At 37.6% G+C, this 22907-nt stretch overlaps 2 protein-coding genes across 9 annotated transcripts in view; one reads left to right on the top strand and one right to left on the bottom strand.

Moving 5' to 3' along the window:
* Window positions 1–5222, bottom strand: part of KLHL28 (kelch like family member 28) — a 37735-nt gene extending 32513 nt beyond the window's left edge. The window contains exons 1-2 of one of the 3 annotated variants that reach the window (XM_054449151.2): window positions 4801–5170; window positions 4089–4326 (exon numbers count right to left, since the gene is read on the bottom strand). In XM_054449151.2, coding sequence (XP_054305126.1) covers window positions 4089–4130 — 42 coding nt within the window. In that variant the 5' untranslated portion in view covers window positions 4131–4326; window positions 4801–5170. Of the gene's footprint in view, window positions 1–4088; window positions 4327–4800 lie in introns of all 3 variants that reach the window. The other 2 variants (XM_054449155.2, XM_054449154.2) reach the window with 2 other exon arrangements.
* TOGARAM1 (TOG array regulator of axonemal microtubules 1) overlaps window positions 5061–22907 on the top strand; it is a 116943-nt gene continuing 99096 nt past the window's right edge. For 5 of the 6 annotated variants that reach the window (XM_054449149.2, XM_054449150.2, XM_063651579.1 and 2 more), the window contains exon 1: window positions 5391–7674. In XM_054449149.2, coding sequence (XP_054305124.2) covers window positions 5626–7674 — 2049 coding nt within the window. In that variant the 5' untranslated portion in view covers window positions 5391–5625. Of the gene's footprint in view, window positions 7675–22907 lie in introns of all 6 variants that reach the window. The other variant, XM_054449148.2, reaches the window with a different exon arrangement.

Raw genomic sequence — 22907 nt, forward strand, 5'->3', positions numbered from 1 at the left:
TGCTATTTTTTGTTGCTAAATAGTGGTATTGTGGTTGTGTTTTTAAGAGCTTTTTTCTTTTACAAATATATACTGAAATTGGTGTGCAATGGTGCAATTATAGCTCACTGTAACCTTGAATTCCTGGGCTCAAGGGATTCTCCCTCCTCAGCCTCCTGAGTAGCTAGAACTACAGGCGCATGCTACCATGCCTGGCTAATATTTTTTATTTTTATTTTTTGTAGAGATGGGACCTCACTATTTGTCCAGGCTGGTCTTGATCTTTTGGCCTCAAGCAATCCTCCTGCCTTGGCCTCCCAAAGAGCTGCAATTACAGGTGTGAGCCCCCATGACCAGCTGTATTGAAATATTTGTAGATGAAATAATATGTTGTTAGGATTTGCTGCAAAATAATAGGGGATGAGGGAGTGGAAGGGGATATAGATGCTGTCATGAGTTGATGACTATTAAAGATGCGTGATAGGTAAATAGATGTTCATCATATTGTTCTGCTTTTACATGTTTTTGAAATTTTGCACAGTAAGTGTTTTTTCTTAAAAAACAGAAAATATAAGGCACTAAATTTTGAATAAGACAGTTTTAGAATCCTAAGTTCAGGGAGTTTAAATGAATTAGCAAAATCACATAATTAGTAAAAAACATTACCAGAACTAGAATGTTTTCTTAATCTTAGAACAATGCGCTCTACACATTACATACAAAAAATTAAATGCCAAACAATGTTGAGCTGCTTAAAATATTTACTGAATCAATTTATAATTGTTATCACTTCTCATAAAATGAAATTATTCTACGAAAGAGCATCTAGAATACCTTTGACTGTCATAATGTACCAGTTAACAGTCTAAGTTTTAACATGTATTAATTCCTTTCGTCCTCAGAGCAACAATATAATAGGCACTGTTACTATTACTACCATTTTACAGATAAAGAAATTTGAGGCACAGACAAATTAAGTCCAAGGCAAGATTTAAACCTTGGCATTCTGTCTACATAATTCTTAAATATTCTATTACACTGCCTCATTTATTAAATAAGCTCAGAATTTCTTAATCTTATTAAAATTTTAACTCAAACAAGAAATTAAAAATGTGCAGAATAGAAATCCAAAGACGACAGATCATTCATATAAAATCTTTATAAAATAAATACACATTAGATACAAAAATACACAGGGCTTTAAAATGAAATAAAGAAGGATCCATGGAACAATCATTGTCTTCCAGTATTTGTCTAAAAGCAGATTTGATATATCAGGTTCCTCCATATCTCTGCCATAGTTTTTGTTCTTTTTTTTTTTTTTTTAATGATAAAACAAACAATAGTATTCTGAATCTTGGTAACTGCATTAGTCAATATCAAATAAAAAGTATCTATTTGAAATTAAAATTAAAATCAAACTTTCCATAGTCTACAGTAACTTAACTTTAGGCTCTGAAATCAAGTTAATAAAGGTCAAGTTGCGAGTTTTGTACCTATCTACTTAATTGACACCTAAGCCACAAAACAGTGGTGCTGAAATCAGTTGGGAGGCAATTATCTGCCACTATATAAATATAGATCACACCCAGAGTAAATAAATGAAGAGAAATCAAGATTACTCTTAAAAAAAAAAAAATTCAAACAGACAGTTTTCTTTAAAAGGAGAAAATAAGAAATAATTTATGAAATTAGGAGAATATTCTATCACATCTGCTCTTTTCTTAAATTTCTTTCCCACAGTTCAACTTTCCTCATAGGATAATTCAACTAATAATGGTATATAATTTTATCAGTGAGCCTATGGAACAAGTTAGGATATTTTCCTTTTATCTGAGATTTGACTTTTATTGACAAACAAAAAAAAAAGTAAAATTAGAAGCCTGTCAAGAGCTCTTACTGGATGTGGTAATGACTTTGAACTTGCTTTCTTCTGTGTTATTTCTGAATCCATGTTATGACAGGCGTCTAAGTTACATAATTAATCCCTGTTCACTGAAAAACTGCAACAGATGTGAAATTCTGTTAACTTATACATAGTAATTAATATGTAATACAAGTTGGATTTTTGTTTAAAATTATAGTTTTGACTGAAGACAGAAATACGTAATGGCTTTGGAAGATAAACCTAAGTAGATGAAAATATATCACTCATATACATCAAGAAAACTGATTCAATCCTGTATAAAATAAGCTCATAATTTCTTAACTTTTGTAAAGTGTTACCTCAAACAAGAAACTAAAAATATTTTGAATAGAAATCCAAAAAGGATAGATTAAAATATATATAATCTTCAACCAAGGATTGAAAGAAAAAATAACAAATTAAAAAATATATAATCAAATGATATATAATAAAATATATGAATAATAATGGAAAAAATCTAATTTTATGCTAAAGTTTCAACAGTGACCTCCACCAAAACCTTCTCCAAGCTCTAAGCAAATGTGAGTTTTACTTTCTTCCTCTGTTCAATTACTCTTTTGTGGAAACACCCATAAAATGTTCCATAGTCCAAAAAATTCTTGTGAGGATTAAATGAGCTAATATTTACTAAGTACCTAGTATGGTGCATGGCACATAGCAAATACTCAAAACATGGTATTATTATAATTGTTTGTTAATATTAATAGCAACTTTCATTTGCATAGCATTTCTTCACAATAACTTCTCAAACTATACAAAATCCTTAATAGTTTACAGAATTCACACTGACGTTCAATATTCCTGGATGTCTGTAAAAATTGAGTAAGAACACAGAAAAATCATAGTGATTTGCCCAGGGAACTAATGTGTTATCTCTGATTCTGGAAATAAAGTAAGTTTTTAGGGCAATTGTGTTTACCCTTAAGTTCAGCTAAAAAAATTAACATATGTAGCACACACATTCCTGTAATTCACTAATTTAACTACATTCTTGAAACTATTGAAATTTTAAACTTGTTTTAGCTGAATTTGCAATTTTCAATGTATCCTTAACCACTTCCTTTTAACTTTCTGAGGTGTACTATTAATAAAACACCTAACAGTGTATTCTACTATTCTAAAAATTGATTATAAATTTGTACTCTCTCTATATATGATTAAATACAAAAGGCTTTTTAAGTCAATATACGAGGAATTCCTAGATTTCCAAAGATTAAAAAAAAAATCTGCTTCGCAATAAACAGAATACACACTCAATGAATGAGATTTATGTTCCACAAAATAACTCTAAAAGATAATCAGTAAGATGTGATGCTGATGAAGTCCCATTTCCTAAATATCCACTATGGAGACTAATGCATCTTCTAAGGCTTCAATCAAAGAGACAAAATGTAACAGATAAAAAATAAATTGCAATCTGTAATGTATAGTGATCCACAGGGATCTTAAAAAAGAGTCAAAAGGAAGACTCATCTTGCTTTGTTCCCAGGAAAAGGGCATGATAACTGCTTAAGTATCCACGTCTCTCATTTAAGACTTTCGAAGTTCCTTTTCTGTGATTCCATGATTACCACACAATCTCTAGTTATTAACTTGGCTTCCCAAGTTCTTGGATACAAGAAACAGTGCACTGGATTTTCAACTTGAAAATTCTGATCCAACATAAACTGGCACTGTAATGTGTACATCATTCTCTAGGTTACTTTGAACTGGGTTCCTCAAGTCTGGGCAATACATGAGTAGAAGTCTACACATTTGAGCTTCTTAGGTTGGAACTATGAGAACCAGACACTTTCTCATTGACAACTGCTACAATCATTTCTTGTTTTTCACCTCCCTGTCTTTAACCTGTCCCTAAAATGAAACATGCTAGCTAAACCTAATTTAGGCAGAATCATCTAAACACGAAAATGGCTCATTAAAACCAAAGTAACAGCCTAGAATTTAAACCAAAACATAGGATGTATATTTACACAGCCTCATTTACATTAATAGTCTATTCCCCACCCCCACCCCCCAAAAAACAAAACAAAACAAAACTGATATTCAAATCGTACTTTAAGGCAAAAATCCAGAAATTATTTTTGCACTTGCATCAGCTGGGAGCATTATTTATAAAGCTGTTCGGCATATGTGACTCAATTATTCCAAGACTTTAAAAAGTATTTAAGAGAAATCCCACCTGGTACAGAGCAGGGTAGGAATACTTGCATTTGAAGTGCATAAATTTGGGTCTTCAAATGATAACTTAGACTTTTCGCACGAGTCATTCAAAAGTAATTGTATTATTCCTTCAAAAAAAAAAATCTCTCTTCCACACTCCAAAGCATTCAGGCTCACACTAAACACTCCAGCTCTTCCACTGTGTCCGTTTAAGTATCATTTATGAGGAGAAAATGCACACAAAATTCTCAGTTCGCCTAAAATAAAGAAATGTCTACTATCATTCCTAAATCCACAAGGCAGAATTCTCTTAGAACCATGATGCCAAGAACTTCCACCGCAAGTGAAATTGTCTTCGCAATCTCTGTCTCTAGGAGACTGAAAGGCTGCAGAGACGCTTGAGGATCCTGCAGGGAGGCTAGGGCGGCGGACGGAGGGGGCGGAGGTTAGGGGAGAGTCCCACAGAGGAACTGCATTAGAAGGAAAGATTTTGATAACGTCTAAGGGAGAGGCGGTTAGCTACAGGGGAAAAAAAAAAACAAACCTATTTCCAGATTATGTACGTTGTAAAGAAAACGCAAAGTGATGAGGGTAAGCAAACGTGGCCAAAAACAAACAAACAAAAACAAAAAAAATTTAACCCTCTGCGGTCGGAGGGTTAAGAGAAGTCGACAAAAGGAGAAGGGGGAGGCGAATAAAGGCCCCAAAGACCAGGAATTGAAAAAAAATACCCGATTTGTGAGCTTGGTCGTGGTCCAGATCTTCTGTCCTGATAAGCAGATGGCAAGAGGAAAGGATCGCAGTTACTCAGGGTGGTAGAAAGTAACGCGTTTACAAGGGTAACGAGCCCTGCACAAGAAGATGTCGCCTCTCTTTCCACCTGCTCCGCTCAGTCCTTTGCCTCTTACTCTAGCACCAGTGGCATTCGGGCAAAACACTGCCAAAGCCTGCACCGCTGGAGGACAGCAAAAGGAAAATACCTGAGTCCCAGTAATCAAACGGGCAGCAACAGGAGGAGGAGCCGCGGACAAGTGGAGCCTGGGCTGGATCCTCACTAGCTCCGGTCAAACCCTAACTCTTACGGGTGGGGCGGGCAACTTCCGCTCAGAGCAAGGAAAGCGTCACATCCGTCAAATGTCTTCACCCCTCCCCCCTTCTCCGCTGTAGCTACGTTTACAACGTTCTGACTTCCTCTTCCAGGAGACTTTGGCCTAGTCTCAACACCTGACGTGGACTACATAACCCAGCATTCATCACGGCAAGTGGATTTCCGGGTCAAGAGGTCCGCGCTGGGTACATCACCATGGAAGCAATCGGTTTGGTCACGTGGTGCCCTTGGTTACGCCCGGTGGCAGCTGTGGGGTCTAGGGCTCAGACGGGGGCCATTTTGCCAGAAGCTGCCTCCCGGAGTTGGGGGCGGCCTGGCGGCAGGCTGAAGCTGCTCTTTTTCCTCTTCTGCAGCTTGGGGCTTGGAGAAGATCTGGAAGTCTGGGCTCCATCGAGCCCTTTGGAGACGGCAATGGTTTCTTCCAACCACCACCACTTGACAACCCTGCATGGCGGCTGCCCCCTCCGCGCTGCTGCTGCTGCCGCCCTTTCCAGTACTCTCTACCTATCGGCTCCAGAGCCGCAGTCGTCCTTCCGCCCCAAAGACTGATGATAGTCGAGTTGGGGGCATTATGAGAGGAGAGAAAAACTACTACTGCCGTGGAGCTGCGGGGGACCACGGTTCCTGCCCCACTACAACTTCGCCTCTGGCCTCGGCCCTCTTGATGCCCTCGGAGGCAGTCTCAAGCAGCTGGTCTGAGTCTGGAGGCGGTTTGTCAGGGGCAGATGAAGAGGAGACTCGGCTCCTTCAACTCCTCCGCACTGCCCCGGATCCTTCTGAGGCCTTTCAGGCTTTGCAAGCTGCTTTGCCGCGGCGGGGCGGTCGACTTGGCTTCCCCCGACGCAAGGAAGCTTTGTATCGGGCACTGGGCCGAGTGCTTGTGGAAGGAGGTAGTGATGAGAAGCGGCTCTGCTTGCAACTTCTCTCGGACGTTCTCCGGGGTCAGGGGGAGGCAGGCCAGCTTGAAGAGGCCTTTAGCTTAGCACTTTTGCCTCAACTAGTTGTCTCGTTACGGGAAGAGAATCCAGCCCTGCGGAAGGATGCGCTGCAGATCCTTCATATATGTCTGAAACGTAGTTCTGGAGAGGTTCTGAGAACGCTCATACAACAAGGACTGGAAAGTACCGATGCCCGACTTAGAGCTTCCACAGCACTACTGCTTCCCATCTTGCTTACTACTGAGGACTTGTTGCTTGGTCTGGATCTCACCGAGGTGATAATATCCCTAGCCCGAAAGCTTGGTGATCAGGAGACAGAAGAAGAATCTGAGACAGCTTTCTCTGCACTTCAACAAATTGGGGAGCGACTTGGCCAAGACAGGTTTCAATCTTATATTTCTCGTCTTCCCTCTGCCCTGAGGAGACACTACAATCGCCGCCTGGAGTCCCAGTTTGGAAGTCAGGTTCCTTATTATTTGGAACTTGAAGCCGCTGGATTTCCTGAAGATCCCCTTCCCTGTGCAGTGACTCTTTCCAACAGCAATCTTAAATTTGGGATTATTCCTCAGGAGCTGCATTCACGATTATTGGATCAGGAAGACTATAAGAACCGGACCCAGGCCGTCGAAGAACTAAAGCAGGTGCTGGGAAAATTTAACCCTAGTTCTTCTACTCCTCATTCTAGTCTTGTTGGCTTCATTAGTTTGCTATATAATTTGTTAGACGATTCTAACTTCAAAGTGGTCCATGGCACACTTCAAGTCCTGCATTTACTGGTTATTCGCCTTGGAGAGCAGGTACAGCAGTTCTTGGGACCAGTTATAGCAGCTTCTGTCAAAGTGCTGGCAGACAACAAGTTGGTGATCAAACAAGAATACATGAAAATCTTCCTCAAGCTAATGAAGGAAGTAGGACCTCAGCAGGTGCTTTGTTTACTCCTGGAACATCTCAAACATAAGCATTCCAGAGTGAGAGAGGAGGTGGTGAACATTTGCATCTGCTCCCTGCTGACCTATCCTAGTGAGGATTTTGACTTGCCCAAATTGTCCTTTGATCTTGCCCCAGCTCTTGTAGATAGCAAACGCAGGGTACGCCAAGCAGCTTTAGAAGCTTTTGCCGTATTGGCATCATCAATGGGCTCAGGTAAAACCAGCATCCTTTTTAAAGCTGTGGATACAGTTGAACTGCAAGATAATGGAGATGGAGTGATGAATGCTGTGCAGGCCAGATTGGCTAGGAAAACCTTACCAAGGCTAACAGAGCAGGGATTTGTGGAATATGCAGTACTGATGCCATCTTCTGCCGGGGGTAGGTCAAACCATTTGGCACATGGAGCAGATACGGACTGGCTTTTGGCTGGTAACAGAACTCAGAGTGCACACTGTCACTGTGGTGACCACGTGAGGGATAGCATGCAAATTTATGGATCTTACAGCCCAACTATCTGTACCCGAAGGGTTTTAAGTGCAGGAAAAGGAAAAAATAAATTACCATGGGAAAATGAGCAGCCTGGAATCATGGGAGAAAACCAGACCTCCACTTCCAAGGATATAGAGCAGGTATGCTTCTCTAATTTTCTTGAGTCGAAAGTGTGAAGAATTTAAATGAAAATATGCCTGTGATGACTTAAGGGTCAGCCTGCTTGAGGAAAACATGTTATGGTTTGTTTTAAATCTATTTTAAATCCATTTGAATGTTGGTACTCATTATAATGGTACAGATCACAAAGGACCATTTAATAGGCTTCCTGCTTGATAGATTTAATTAAATTTGAGACACATGTGATATAGACAATACCTAGATTCAGTTTTAGTTTGTTACTGTAGCATGTCCGTTTATCTCATTCATACAACAAACACTGAATACCTAGTAGGTGCCAGATAAAGAGCTAAATTCTGGGAATGAAGATGAGGCCAGTTTCACACAGTATAGGAAAAAGGTCAGACCTAGGAATTAGCAATTAACAAATTCGTTAAGTGCTAAAGTAGAAATATAAAGAGTCCTGCAGGAATACTGAAGATAGAAAAAATAATTCCACTAGAAAAGTAAAAAAAAAAAAAAGCCTCCACAGAAGATACGACATTTGAACTGAGATTTTCCCCCCAAAGCTTTTATTTAAAAAATTCCAAATCTATAGGTAAGAGTACAATGAATACCCATATACTTCATCTATATTTACCAGTTGTAACATCTTGACATATTTCCTCCATATTTGCTGAACCATTTGAAAGTAAATTGTGGATATCTTGAGATTTCACTCCTAAATATCTCGGCATATATCTCCTAAGAATGACATTCTTCTTTATAACCATAAATCATTATTGCACCTCAGACTATCAGTAGTAATTCAATAATATGTAACAGACAGCCTGTATTTAAATTTCCCCAGTTGTCTCCAAAAGTGTTTTGTATTTCTTGTTTTACTTTTATTATCCAGGATCTAGTCAGGGTTCATGTGGTTAATGTCCCTTGTAATTTTATCTAGAATAATATCCTACTTGTTTGTTTCTTTGTTTTTTCATGGCATTGGCCTTTTATAAAAAGAGTTTGGGGTAGTTTTGTAGAATGTCCCAAGTTTTAAATTTATATATTTACTTGATTAGATTCAAAATAAATATTTTTAGAAAAATATTACATAGGAGATACGTATGTATTAAGTAGAAGATAAGTAGTGTGAACTTCACAGTACATTACATTATGAGGCAAATGATATCAGGCTGTCCCATCACTGGTGATGCTTAATTTTACTGTTTGGATAAGGTGGTAATAGCCAGATCTCTACATTGTAAAGGTATATTTTCCTCTTTAGAATTAGCATATAATCAGTAAAATGATACTTTGAGACCCTAAGAATACCCCAACAACTTTTCACCCACTGTGTTTAGCATCCACCAATTGTCTTTACCTGTATCATTTATTACACTGGGTGCTTACAAATAATAATTTTTTTTTTTTTTTTTTGAGATGCAGTCTCACCCTGTTGCCCAGGCTGGAGCACAATGGCGCAATCTCAGCTCACTGCAACCTCTGTCTCCCGGGGTCAAACGATTCTCCCACCTCAGTGTCCTGAGTAGCTGAGATTACAGGCGCCCACCACCACACCCAGCTAATTTTTGTATTTTTAGTAGAGACAGGGTTTCACCATGTTGGCCAGGCCTGTCTCAAACTCCTGACCTCGCGATCCACCTGCCTCGGCCTCCCAAAGTGCTGGGATTACAGGCGTGAGCCACCACACCCAGCCCAAATTGTAATTTTTAAATTACAAAGGCCAGGCAGGGTGGCTCACACCTGTAATGCCAGCACTTTGGGAGGCTGAGGCAGGCAGATCACCTGAGGTCAGGAGTTCGAGACCAGCCTGGCCAACATGGTGAAAACCCTGTCTCTACTAAAAATACAAAAATTAGCTGGGTGTGGTGGTGCACACCTGTAATCTCAGCTACTCGGGAGGCTGAGGCAAAAGAATCACTTGAACCCAGGAAGCAGAGGTTGCAGTGAGCTGAGATCGCACCACTGTACCCCAGCCTAGGCAACAGAGCGAGACTCCGTCTCAAAAATAATCATAATAAAATAAATTAATTAATTACAAAAAGAGTAATTTTCAAAAATTGTGACATTTCTTCTCTATTTACTACCTGCAATTCTTTTTTTCTTGTATGTGTAATAATTACATATTATTTTTTGATAAATTTGTCAATTTTGGTAAAATTGTCCCAAATTTGACTGGTGGCTGGCTCCTGTGTCCTTTTAACATGACTGTTCTTTAGTCTTTGAGCATTTCCTTAACATAAGCATTTCCTTAACATTACATTTCCTTAACATAACATTTGAGCATTTCCTTAACATAACATTTGGACGATTGCTTGAGGCCAGGAGTTCGAGACCAGCCTGGGCAACATAGTGAGATTCCCCATCTCTACAAAAATAAAAAAACTTAGCCAGGCATGGTGGTGCATGCCTATAGTCCCAGCTACTTCGGAGGCTGGAGTGGGAGGATTGCTTGAGCCCAGGAGTTCCAGGCTGCAACAGTGAGCCATGATTGTGCCACTGCACACTCCAGCCTGCTCAACAGAGCGAGACCCAGACTGAAAAACAAAATGAAACAAGAGTAACATGATGCCTAGCCTTACTTTGGTTTTTTTTTCTTGCTTCAGACCTGGAATCAGCCATTTTTTTCAGAAGTCCTAGTACTGCCTTTTTATTGGGCAGTGGTGTTTGAAAACAAAAGTCTGGATATAGATTTGCTCATTGCTATTTCTTGCCTTTGTGGTTTGACCCTTTCAGTGGACAGAACCAAGGAGTACCTGTTTTTTGTTTGTTTTTTAATGCATTTATATTAATACCTCCAATTCAAAACTAGTACTGCAGGGTTCTTTCTCATCTTCCTTTGTTCCATATTTGAATCTCCCTTCGTTCACAATAAAATCCCTGCTTCCCAACATCAGTAATATTTATTCATATGCTGTATCCTACAGTAACCCCCCGCACCGCAAAATTGCTACACCAGCAACAGCAACCAACTACCTACTAAATAAAGTTTAAGATTTCGTTACAGTTCTTTTTGTATTTAGAATTACTCCACAGTCAGAATTTTGTGGTCAAACTTTTCTTAAATTAAGTCTTTTGTCTGTGTAATTATTATTCAAACAGCGTGATGAAAGATGAATAGGAGCTTGCTAAGTGTGGATAGGTTCCAGTGAATTTCAGACTAAACGAATAGCGTGTTTAGAGACACTGATTATATGAAAGAACTTAGCAAATTAATAAGAGAATGGGGAATTTTTGCACAGCAAACACAAGGGGCCTAGTGGGAAGTAGCAGATGATACTGGAGATGTAGATGGGGTAAAGTATGGAGATAATAGCTTGCAAATAATGAGTTTGAACCTTCTGCAGTAGACCTCAGATGGGAGGAGGTGAATTGAGTGTTCTCTATGGTTCCTTTCAATCCCAAAACTTGTAGATTTTTTTGGAAATAATTTTCAGATTTATATAATCTGCTTATATGTTATTTCCTTGTATTATAAGCATTATCTGGCAGTGATGATTTTTTTTAAGCATTACTCTTAAGACTGCTGGTCATGTGTCAAGTCTGAGATGTCAGTGTATATATTATTAAAAAGATTCTGGTGCCGGCCAAAGCAAAAAGAATCTGAAGATAAGTGCATTTCTGAAATGCCAGCATAGACGTATTTTGCTTTTGAAAGATGCTGTGGTGAAATTAAAACTTAACCCAGAAATCAAGTTGTAATTACTTGTTCAGAAAAGGTCTTAGAGGAACTATTTTAATAGCGGACAGGGAATAAATATCTAAACAGTTTTATGTGTGCAGTTTTTAAAAAAGTATATATACATACATATTTTAAATTATTGGACTTATTTATTTATTTATTTATTTATTTATTTATTTAGAGACGGAGTTTCACTCTGTCGCCCAGGCTGGAGTGCAGTGGCGCGATCTCGGCTCACTGCAAGCTCCGCCTTCCGGGTTCACGCCATTCTCCTGCCTCAGCCTTCCGAGTAGCTGGGACTACAGGCACCCGCCACCATGCCCAGTATTTTTAGTAGAGGCGGGGTTTCACCGTGTTAGCCAGGATGGTCTTTATCTCCTGACCTCGTGATCTGCCCGCCTGGGCCTCCCAAAGTGCTGGGATTACAGGCGTGAGCCATCGCGCCCGGCCTGTACTTTAATTTTTAAAGCAGTTTTAGGTTCTCAGCAAATTTGAACAGAGAGTAGAGATAGTTCCCATATACCCCTGTCCACACAAGAACAACCTGACCCACCTCATCCTGTACTTCAGGGGTACATTTGTTATAATCAGTGAACCTATATTAACATATAATTATCACCCAAGGCCCATAGTTTACATTAAGGTTCACTCTTGTGTTGTACATTCTATGGGATTTTGGCAAATGTATCCATGTCTTATGTTCAGTACGTTCTATGGGGTTTTGACAAATGTATCCATGTCTTGTATCCACCATTATAGTATCATAACAATAGTTTCAGTGCCCTAAATTCTCTGTTCTCTACATGTACATTCTTCCCTCTCTCACCCCATTCCCAACCCTTAGCAACCAGTGGTCTTTTTTTCTGTCTCCATAGTTTTGTCATTTCCAGAATGTCACATACTTGGAATTATACAGTATCTTGCATTTTCAGATTGGTTTCTTTCACTTAGTAATATGCATTTAAGTTTCCTTTATGTCTTTTCATGGTTTGATACCTCATTTCTTTCTTTCTTTTTTTTTTTTTTTTTTTTTGTGAGACAGCCCAGGCTGGAGGGCAGTGCGATCTCGGCTCACTGCAACCTCTGCCTCCCAGGATCAAGTAATTCTCCTGCCTCAGGCTCCCAAGTAGCTGCGACTACAGGCCCGCACCATCATGCCTGGCCAATTTTTTGTATTTTCAGTAGAGACGGGATTTCACCATGTTGGCCAGGCTGGTCTTGAACTCCTGGACTCAAGCAATTGCCCACCCTGGTCTCCTAAAGTGCTGGGATTACAGGCACAAGCTACCGCGCCTGGCCTATCAGATGTATCTTTTGAAAATATTTTCTCCCAGTTTGTGTCTTGTCTTCTCATTCTCTTGACATTAACTTTCTCAGAGCAGAAGTTTTAAAGTTTTAATAAAGTCCAGTTAATCAGTTTTTTCTTGCGTGGATCATGCCTTTGGTATCATATCTAAAAAGTCATCACCATACCCAAGGTCATCTAGGTTTTCTCCTATGTTATCTTCTAGGCATTTTATAGTTTTACAATTTACATTTAAGTCTATGATCCATTTGGAGTTAATTTTTATGAAGGGTGTAAGGTCTGTTTCTAGATTCATTTTTTTTACATGTGCATGTTCAGTTGTTGCAGCACCATTTGTTGAAAACACTGTCTTTACTCCATTGCCTTTACTTCTTTGTCAAAGATCAGCTGACTGTATTCATGTGGGTCTTTTTCTGGGCTCTTTACTCTGTTCCATTAGTGTGTCTATTTTTGCCCATAACACATTGTCTTGATTACTGTAGCTTTATAGTAAATCTTGAAGTTCCGTAGTGTCAGTCTTCTGACTTTGTTGTTTTCCTTCCATGTTGAGTTCACTCTTCCGGGTTTTTTGCCTCTCTGTATAAACTTTAGGATCAGTTTGTTGATGTCCAAAAAATAACTTGCTGAGAGTTTGGTTGGGATTGCATTGAATCTATAGATCAAGTTGAGAAAAGCTAACAGCTTGACAATATAGTCTTCCTATCCACAAACATGGATTATCTCTTCATTTATTTAGCTCTTCTTTGAAATCTTGCATCGGAGTTCTATACTTTCCTCATATAGATATTGTACATATTTTGCTAAATTTAGATTGAAGTATCCTACTTTTGTATGTTAATGTAAATGGTAATTTTTTAAAAATTTCAAATTCCACTTGTTCTTTGCTGGTATAGAGGAAAATGCTTGACTTTTGCACATTAACTTTGTGTCCTGCAAGCTTACTATAATATAATCATTTATTATTTGCAGGAGGATTTTTTTTGTTAATTCTTTGAGACTTTCTATGCAGACAATCATGTCATCTGTGAACAAAGACAATTTTATTTCTTCCCAATATGTATACTTTTTATTCCTTTTCTTGTCTTATTGCATTAGTTTGGACTTCCAGTATGATATTGAAAAGCAGTGATGAGAGAGGACATCCTTGCCTTGTTTCTAATCTTAGTGGGAATGTTTTGAGTTTCTCATAAATATGATGTTATCTGTATGCTTTTTTGTAGTGTTCGTTATAAAGTTGAGAAAGTTCCCCCTGTATTCCTAGTTTGCTGAGAGTTTTCATCATTTGTGGATATTAGATTTTGTCTAATGCTTTTTTGCATTTATTGATATAATTATGTGATTTTTCTTCTTAAACCTGATGATATTAATTGATTTTCAAATATTGAGCCAGCCTTGCATACCTGGGATAAATTCCACTTGGTTGTGGTGTATTATTCATTTTGTATATTGTTGGATTCAATTTACTAATATTTTGTTGAGGATTTTCACATGTTTGTTTATGGGTGATATTGGTCTGTGGGATTTTTGTTTTGTTTTGTTTTTGTTTTTTTTCTTATAAGGTCTTTGCTGGTTTTGGTATTAGGGTAGTGCTGGCCTTGTAGAATGAGTCAGAAAGTATTCTCCCTGCTTCTGTATTCTGAAAGTAATTGCAGAGAATTGGTGTAATTTTTTCTTTAAATGTTTAGTAGAATCCACCAGTAAACTCATCTGAATCTGGTGCTTTCTGTTTTGGAAGGTTATTAATTATTCAATTTCTTTACAGATACAGGCCTAGTCAGATTATCCATATCTTCTTGTGTGTGTTTTTACACATCGTGTCTTTCAAGGAATTGATCCATTTTATCTAGGTTACCCAATTTATAAACATAGAGTTGTTAATAGTTTTCCTTTATTATCCTTTTAATGTTTATGTGATTTGTAGTGATAGTCTTTCATTTCTGATATTAGTAATTTGTTTCTCTGTTTTTCTTAGCCTGACCAGAGGCTTATCAATTTTATTGATCTTTTCCAAGAACCCGTGTTTGTTTTTGTTGATTTTCTTTTGATTTCCTGTTTTCAGTTTCACTGATTTCTATGCGAATTTTTTATTTTTTATTTTTCTCCTGCTTACTTTGGATTTAATTTGCTCTTCCTTTGCTAGTTTCCTAGGATGTGCACTTAGATGATTGATTTTAGATCTTTCTTCTTTTCTAATATATGCTTTCAGTGCCATAAATTTCCTCTAGGCACCGCTTTCACTGCATACCACAAATCTTGATACATTGTATTTTCATTTATTTCAAAATATTTAAAAATTTCACTTGAGATTTCTTTGACTTCTATGTAACTTAGAAGTGTATTTAGTCTACAAGTATGTTGGGGTTTTCCATCTGTATTCTGTTCTCACATTGCTATAAAGAACTGAGACAAGGTAATTTATAAAGAAAAGATATTTAATTGACTCACAGTTCCTCATGGCTGGGTAGACCTCGGAAACTTACAATTATGGCAGAAAGTGAAGAGGAAGGAGTCACGTCTTACATGGCCGGAGAAGGAGGAAGAGAGGGCAGGAGGAGATGCTACACACTTTTAAATAACCAGACGTCTTTGAGAACTCACTATTATGAGAACAGGAAAAGGGATATCCAACCCCATGATCCAGTCATCCCCCAGCAACCCCTCTTTCAACATTGAGGATTACAATTTGAAATGAGATTTGGGCCAGGACACAAACCCAATCCATATCACCATCTTAATTTGGTCTGAGAGCAAATATTGTATGATTTCTATTCTTTTAAATTTGTTAAAGTGTGTTTTTTTTTTTTTTGCGATAGAACGTGGTATTTCTTTGTTAGTGTTCCATGTGAATTTGAGAAGAATGTGCAATCTGTTGTTGGATAAAGTAATCTATAGATGTCAGTTACATCTAGTTGATTGATGATGTTGAGTTCAACTGTGTCTTTATTGATTTTTCTGCCTGCTGGATCTGTCCATTTCTGATTGAGGGGTAATTAAGTCTCCAACTATAATAGTGGGTTTGTCTATTTTTTCTTGTAATTCTATCAGTCTTTGCCTCATTTAATTTGACACTGTCGTTGGGCACACATTAAGAATTGTTTTGTTTTCTTGGAGTATTAATTCTGTTACTATTATGTGAGGCCTCTCTTTATCCCTGATAACTTTTCTTGCTCTGAAGTCTGCTCTGTCTGAAATTAATATAGCTACTCTTGCTTTCTTTTGATTAATGTTAGCATGGTGTACCTTTCTCCATCTCTTTGCTTTTAATTTATATCTATCTTTATATTTAAAGTGGTTTTCTTGTAGACAGCATATATAGTAATTACTCATTTAAGTTCCTTGATAGGCTCTTGGAAACCATGACTTTCAGTGAAATGACATACAGTAAGTCCTCAAATAACATTATTTTGTTGAACATCATTTTGCTATAATGTTGATGAGGAAAAAAAATTGGTTTTGTTATACATTGTTGTGCTTAAAGTGGCAGTCTTGAATAACTTATCGGTAATGTTAAGTGAGAACTTACTGAACTTGGGTTTTGTTTTTTGATCACTCTGACAATCTCTGTCTTTTAATTGTTAGACATTTAAAGAGTTTATTGATATAGTTGGATTAATATCTACCATAATTGTTGTTTTCTATTTGTTGCTCATGGTCTTTGTTCCTGTTTTTGTCTTCTGTTTTTTGGCTCCTTGTGGTTTTAATTGAGAATTTAACATGATTCAGTTTTCTCTTCTTTCTTAGCATATCAGTTATGCTGCTGCTCCTTTTTTTTTAAATTACATTTTTTAGTAGTTTCCCTAGAGTGTGTAATACACATTTACAACTAACTAATCCACGTTCACTTTCAGGTAACAATATACTGCTTCACAGGTAACCCAAGTGCCTTATAATAACAGAATATTCGTAATTTCTTCCTCCCTGTCACCTGTTTAATGCTGTCATTCATTTCATTTATACATAAACACACAGACACACACATAAGCATACATAATCAAATACATTGTTGCTATTATTATTTTGAATGATTTTCTGTTAGATCTGTTAAAAATATGAAAAATAAGTTTTTTTTAACCTTTACTTATTCTCCTCCAGTGTACTTCCTCTCTCTCTCTCTGTATATATATACATATATATATATCCAGGTTTCTGACCTATATAATTTTCCTTTTCTCTGAAAAACTTCAGTGTTTCTTACAAGGCAGTTCTTGCTAACAACAAATTCTCTCAATTTCTGTTTGTCTGAGAATGTCTTTATTTTTCTTCACTTGTGAAAGATTATTTCCCAGGGTATAGACTTCTAAATTGATGGGGTTTTTTTTCTCTCAACTTTAAATATTCCATTCCACTTTCTTCTTCTTTGTATGGTTTCTGAGAAGTTAGATGTAATTCTTATCTTTGCTCCCCTATAGGTAATGTTTTGTTTTGCTTTGTTTTTCCTTTATCTTCTTTAAGGATTTTTCTTTATTTTTGATTTTTTGTAGTTTGAAGATGATATGCCTAGGTGTAGTTTTTCTGACCTTTCTCCTGGTTTTTCTCTGAGTTTCCTATATCTGTGGTTAGGTTTCTGACATTAATTGGGGGAAATTCTCAGTAATCATTGCCTCAAGTATTTCCTCTGTTCTTTTCTATATTCTCTTCCTAGTAATTCCATTATACATATGTTACACCTTTTGTAGTTTTCCCACAGTTCTTGTATATTCTCTTCTCTTTTTTTCAGGCTTTTTTCTTTCAGTTTTGGAAGTTTTTATTGTCATATCCTCAAGCTCAGAGATACTTTCCCCAGCTATGTCCAGTTTACTAATGAACCCATTAAAGGCATTCTTTCTTTCTGTTACAGTGTTTTTGATTTCTAGGTTTCTTTTTTGTTCCTTCTTAGAAGTAACGCTTCATGACTTACATTATCCTTTTGTTCTTACATGTTGTCTACTTTTTTCATTAGAGCCCTTAGTATATTAATTATAGTTTTAGAAAATTCCTGGTATGTTAACTCCAACATTCCTGCCATATCCAATGCTAGTTATGATGCTTGTTCTGTCTTTTCAGACTTCGTTTTTCCCTTTTACTGTGCCTTATTATTTTTTGTTGATAGGTAGACATAATGTAAGTAAAAGGAACTGTGGTAAATAGTTTTTTGATAATGTACTATTAAGGTGTGGGAGATGGGGAAGTGATCTACAGTGCTTTAATTACACTTTTGATGAGTGTAATTTTATGGTTGGCATGAAGTATCTTAGCATTTTTAAAAAAGAGAATTCTTGATGCCTTTAACCCTTTCGGTGTGTGTGTCTGGAAAAAAAAGTTAATACAACATTCCTGTCATATCTGATGCTGGTTCTGATGCTTGTTCTGTCTCTTCAGACTTTGTTTTTACCTTTTACTGTGCCTTATAATTTTTTGTTGACAGGTAGGTAGATGTGATATACTAAATAAAAGAACTGTGGTAAATAGGTCTTTAGTAATGTACTATTAAGGTGAGGGAGGGGGGAAGTGTTCTGTAGTGCTTTAATCACACTTTTGATGAGTGTAATTTTATGGTTGGCTCTCCCAATTTCTTTAGCGTTTTAACAAAGAGAATTCTTGCTTCCTTTACCCTTTCTGTGTATATTTTTTATATACCAGAAAGCAATAATTTTGCTCCAAATTGCTAAATGATTAAAAACAGAATTTTCCCCTTTCTGTGTATGTTTTTATTAGCCACTTTCACACAGATCAACTGAAAACATCCAATAACTACATTATACTGGAATTAATGAACTCAATGGATGCCCCACCAGGTGAAAGCCTAAACATAATATAAAATAAATACTGAGTTGAAGCAAGTTTTATTTTCTGTTAGAGGGAATAGCTATGTCTAATCTAAGTTAATAGATTGTATTAGTTTTAGTGTCTTTGAAAGGCAGTGTGCATCTTGTTAAAGGACTTAGGTTCCATATTTTCTCCATATTCCATATTCTTTATTTCCTAAACCGCCCTTCCCTTTTTTTTTTTGTTTTGGATGGAGTTTCACTCTGTTGCCCAGGCTGGAGTGCAGTGGTGAGATCTTGGCTCACTGCAACCTCTGCCTCCCAGTTTCAAGCCATTCTCCCACCTCAGCCTCCCGGGTAACTGGGATTACAGGGGTGTGCCACCACTCCTGGCTAATTTTTGTATTTTTAGTGAAGACAGGGTTTCACCATGTTGGCCAGTCTGGTCTTGAACTCCTGACCTCAGGTGATCCACCTGCCTCAGCCTCCCAAAGTGCTGGGATTACAGATGTGAGCCACCATGCCCAGCTTCCCCTGCCTTTTTTTTTTTTTTTTAAATGAAGTGGTTTTGAACCATTTTTTTTTTCAAGTGACTCAAAACAACACAGCTTTGGTATTAGGATAACTCCCTTGTTAACAATATAAGAATATTGGATATAATATTTTGGTAGTATTGAGAGTGTCATGATTTATAAAATCTTCTTAGTGAAGTCAACTGGTGACTACATTTAGTAGTTTTCTAGCCCTGTTTATAGATTTTTTAAAAATTATGAGATATGGTAAAGATAAAATGATTCCTAGATCAACTATACTGATTTCAGAATTGGTCTTTCTAAGAACGAATCTGATCTTGTAACCCACCTTTCAGAGTTCTCAAATCTCACCCCGATTACACTCACTTTGATTAGCATCTTTCATTGGCTCCAACTATCTTCAAGGTAAAATACAGAATTCAGTAATAGCCCCCTTTCCCCTTACTGCTTCCACAAAAATTGCCCTATCCTTATTCCTTGCCTATCTACATTCAACCTGTTGAGTTTTCTGGCCTTACATATGCTGGTCATTTCCTCGATTGCCCTTCCATATCCATCCTCTGACCCCCTTTTCCAGATAACATCTAATCCTTTGTTGCCTTATCTGAAGTCTTCTTTCATCACATGCCCCATCTCATCCTAAGCTTTCCCTATCACAGTGCTTACTATTACAATGAATTGAAATTTATTCTTCACAAGTCTTATTTCCCACTATACTCTGAGCACATTGAGAACAGAGATTATTTTAATCTTAGTATCCAGTATCTTTAGCACAGTGCTTGGCACACAGGAGGCACTTGAAGATGTTTGTTCAGTGAATTAAAGTTATCTCAAGTGTAGATCATTTGTTGAATCAACCTTTACCTTTAAAAAAAAAAAACTCTTAAAATAATACCTGAAATGTGATGTTATTAAATATTTTAAACTTTTAGCTACCAGTCATCATGTGTACAGTCAATAAGACCAGCACATGATACTGGGGTTCTTATGTCTTATCTGAAAATCAGTGGTGAACATTTTGTTTTTAACAGTAAATTTAAGAATATGAAAGTGCTTCTTTGGTCCTATATTCTTACAGGTTCCTTCAGGAATAGTTTCGATGTCAGTTATTCCCAGAAGTATCTCTCCTTGCTAACTAGATTGGTATACTAGCCCTCTACTTCTAAACCTAAAAATTAGTATTTTAAAAATACCAGAAAGCAATAATTTTGCTCAAAATTGCTAACAATTAAAACCAGAACTTTAAGTATACAATTATGCTAAATTGTTTTATTTTTAGTAATTGAGTGAAATTATGTGATTTCATTTCTAAACATATTTTTCTAAAACAAAGTAAAATTAATCAGTGTAGCCATCCAATGCATCTAACTCTTCATTCTGCTTTATATATGTGATTTATTGACTAGAAATAAAATAATTTGGGCCTTCTGAAGCCTTTGCATAAATTGAAGAAAATTAGACTGACTTTTTTTTTTTTTTTGAGATGGAGTCTTGCTCTGTTGCCCAGGCTGGAGTGTAGTAGCGCGATCTCGGTTCATTGCAAGCTCCACCTTCTGGGTTCACGCCATTCTCCTGCCTCAGCCTCCCTGGTACCTGGGACTACAGGCACCCACCACCATGCCCGGCTAATTTTTTTTGTATTTTTAGTAGAGACGGGGTTTCACCGTGTTAGCCAGGATGGTCTTGATCTCCTGACCTTGTGATCTGCCCGCCTCAGCCTCCCAAAGTGCTGGGATTACAGGTGTGAGCCACAGCACCCGGCCAAGACTGACTTTTTAAATAGAAAAATTCATAGTTCTTCCTATGAGACCCCACACAGAGAAATTTTAAATATGTTGGCCTTCTTAAAGGTGTTAAATATATGACATGCTTTAGGCTTCTTTTTTTGAAACAGAGTCTCACTCTGTCACTCATGCTGGAGTACAGTGGCATGATCTCAGCTCACTGCAACCTCCACCTCCCAGGCTCAAGCGATTCTCCTGCCTCAGCCTCCCAAGTAGCTGGGACTACAGGCATGCGCCACCATGCCCGGCTAATTTGTTTTGTATTTTTTGGTAGAGACAGGGTTTCACCATGTTGGCCAGGCTGGTCTCGAACTCCTGAGCTCAAGCAATCCTCCTTCCACTGCCTCTGAAAGTGCTGGGATTACAGGCGTGAGCCACTGTGCCCGGCCTAGCCTTCTTTTTGTAAAGAACTGGGCAGCACCACATGAGCTGATTTAGGGGAAATATAAATGGTTTCCATTTTTATCATTGCTAACATGAGAATTTGAGGATAATTTGTGATTTGTGTGCTTGAAAACTGTAATGGCAACATTCACAAAATCGTTATAAGTTTTTAAAGATGTGTGTATGGGCATGTGCTTTCTGGAAAACAGGGCACTGATAAAAGTAGTTTGAGAATCATGAAGAGTTAAGTTACCTCATTGGAGCAAAATACGAGGTAAAGTTAGTTTTCTCCTTTCCTCCCAAATTCCACTGTGCCCTCCAAAAAAGGTGGAGCAGATTACAAAGGACAGTTGGCTGTTTGGAAAAAGAAAAAAAAAGATGTTTAGCTGGTATTATCATTTAGCCTTTCTCAGTGAATACTAACCATACATGTATGACATAGATATAAAAATGAGATTTTTGTGCCTAAATGTTTCTAATTTACTTAGACAAAAATGTGAAGATTAAAAGATAATATGGCAAATTGGAGATTTAAACATCAAATTATTGATAGAATCAGTAGTTACTAAAAGAAGATCAAAGCCAGGAGCAGTGGCTCACACCTGTAATCCCAGCACTTTGGGAGACCAAGGCAGGAGGATTGCTTGAGCCCAGGAGTTTGAGAGCAGCCTGGACAATATAGTAAGACTCTAAAAAAATACAAAAATTAGCCAGGCGTGATGGCACATGTCTATAGTCCCAGCTACTTGGGAGACTCAGGTGGAGGATCACTTGAGCCTGGGAGGTCGAGGCTGTAGTTAGCTGAGATCATAGTGTCACTGCACACTAGCCTGGGAGACAAAGTGAGACCTTGTCTCAAAAATTAAAAAAAAAAAGAAGATCAAGAGCCAGGCATGGTGGCATATACCTATAGGCCTGTAGTCTCAGCTCCTCAGGAGGCTGAGACAGGAGGATCATTTGAGCTCAGGAGTTCAAGGCCAGACTAGTCAACATTGCAAGATCCCATCTCTCTCTCTCTCTCTTTTTTTTTTAATGTCACTAACCAATCGTACATGTGGACAAGATAGAAATAACAGATTAAAAAAAAAAGGTTAGAGTAAGATGAATTTTGATATAACAATTAGGAGTCAAAATACTGGATTCTAGTACCAGTTTAGCTTTGTGATTGTGGACTTGACATAAATTTTGTATCCCTAATTTGCTTACCTATAAGTCACCATTAATAATAATAATAATAATATTTTCAAAGGCAGCTATTCTTCTTCCTGCTGCTGTAACAAAATGTCTTAGACTGGGTAATTTATAAACAATAGAAATTTATTGCTCCCAGTTCTGGGGACTGGGAAATCCAAGATCAAGGCATTGGCAAATTCAGCATCCAGTGAAGGCTCTCTGCTTCATAGATGGCACCTTCTTGCTGTGTCCTTATGGGGTGGAAGGGACGAACAAGCTCCTACAGGCCTGTTTTATAAGGGCACTAATCCCATACTTGAGGGTGGAGCCCTTATGACCTAATCACCTCCCAAAGGCCCTGCCTCTTACTACCATCACGTTGGGGATTAGATTTCAACATGATTTTTAAGGGGACACTTATTCAGACTGTTGGAGCAGCTAACTCTTAAACAGCGCTTACTCTATGCCAGGCATTATTCTAGACACAAAGGTTAAATAACTTCCTTAAGGTCTCTTAGCTAGTGAGTGGCAGAGCTGATTTGAACGTAGGCAAAATGACTCCAGAGTTGGTGCCTTAACCATTTCACTATCAGATGATCTATAATTAACCTCTTTTCTCTGTACAGATTTTTTCATTTGAG

This window comes from Pongo pygmaeus, chromosome 15 (assembly GCF_028885625.2).
Source record: "Pongo pygmaeus isolate AG05252 chromosome 15, NHGRI_mPonPyg2-v2.0_pri, whole genome shotgun sequence".
Lineage (NCBI taxonomy): Eukaryota > Metazoa > Chordata > Mammalia > Primates > Hominidae > Pongo > Pongo pygmaeus.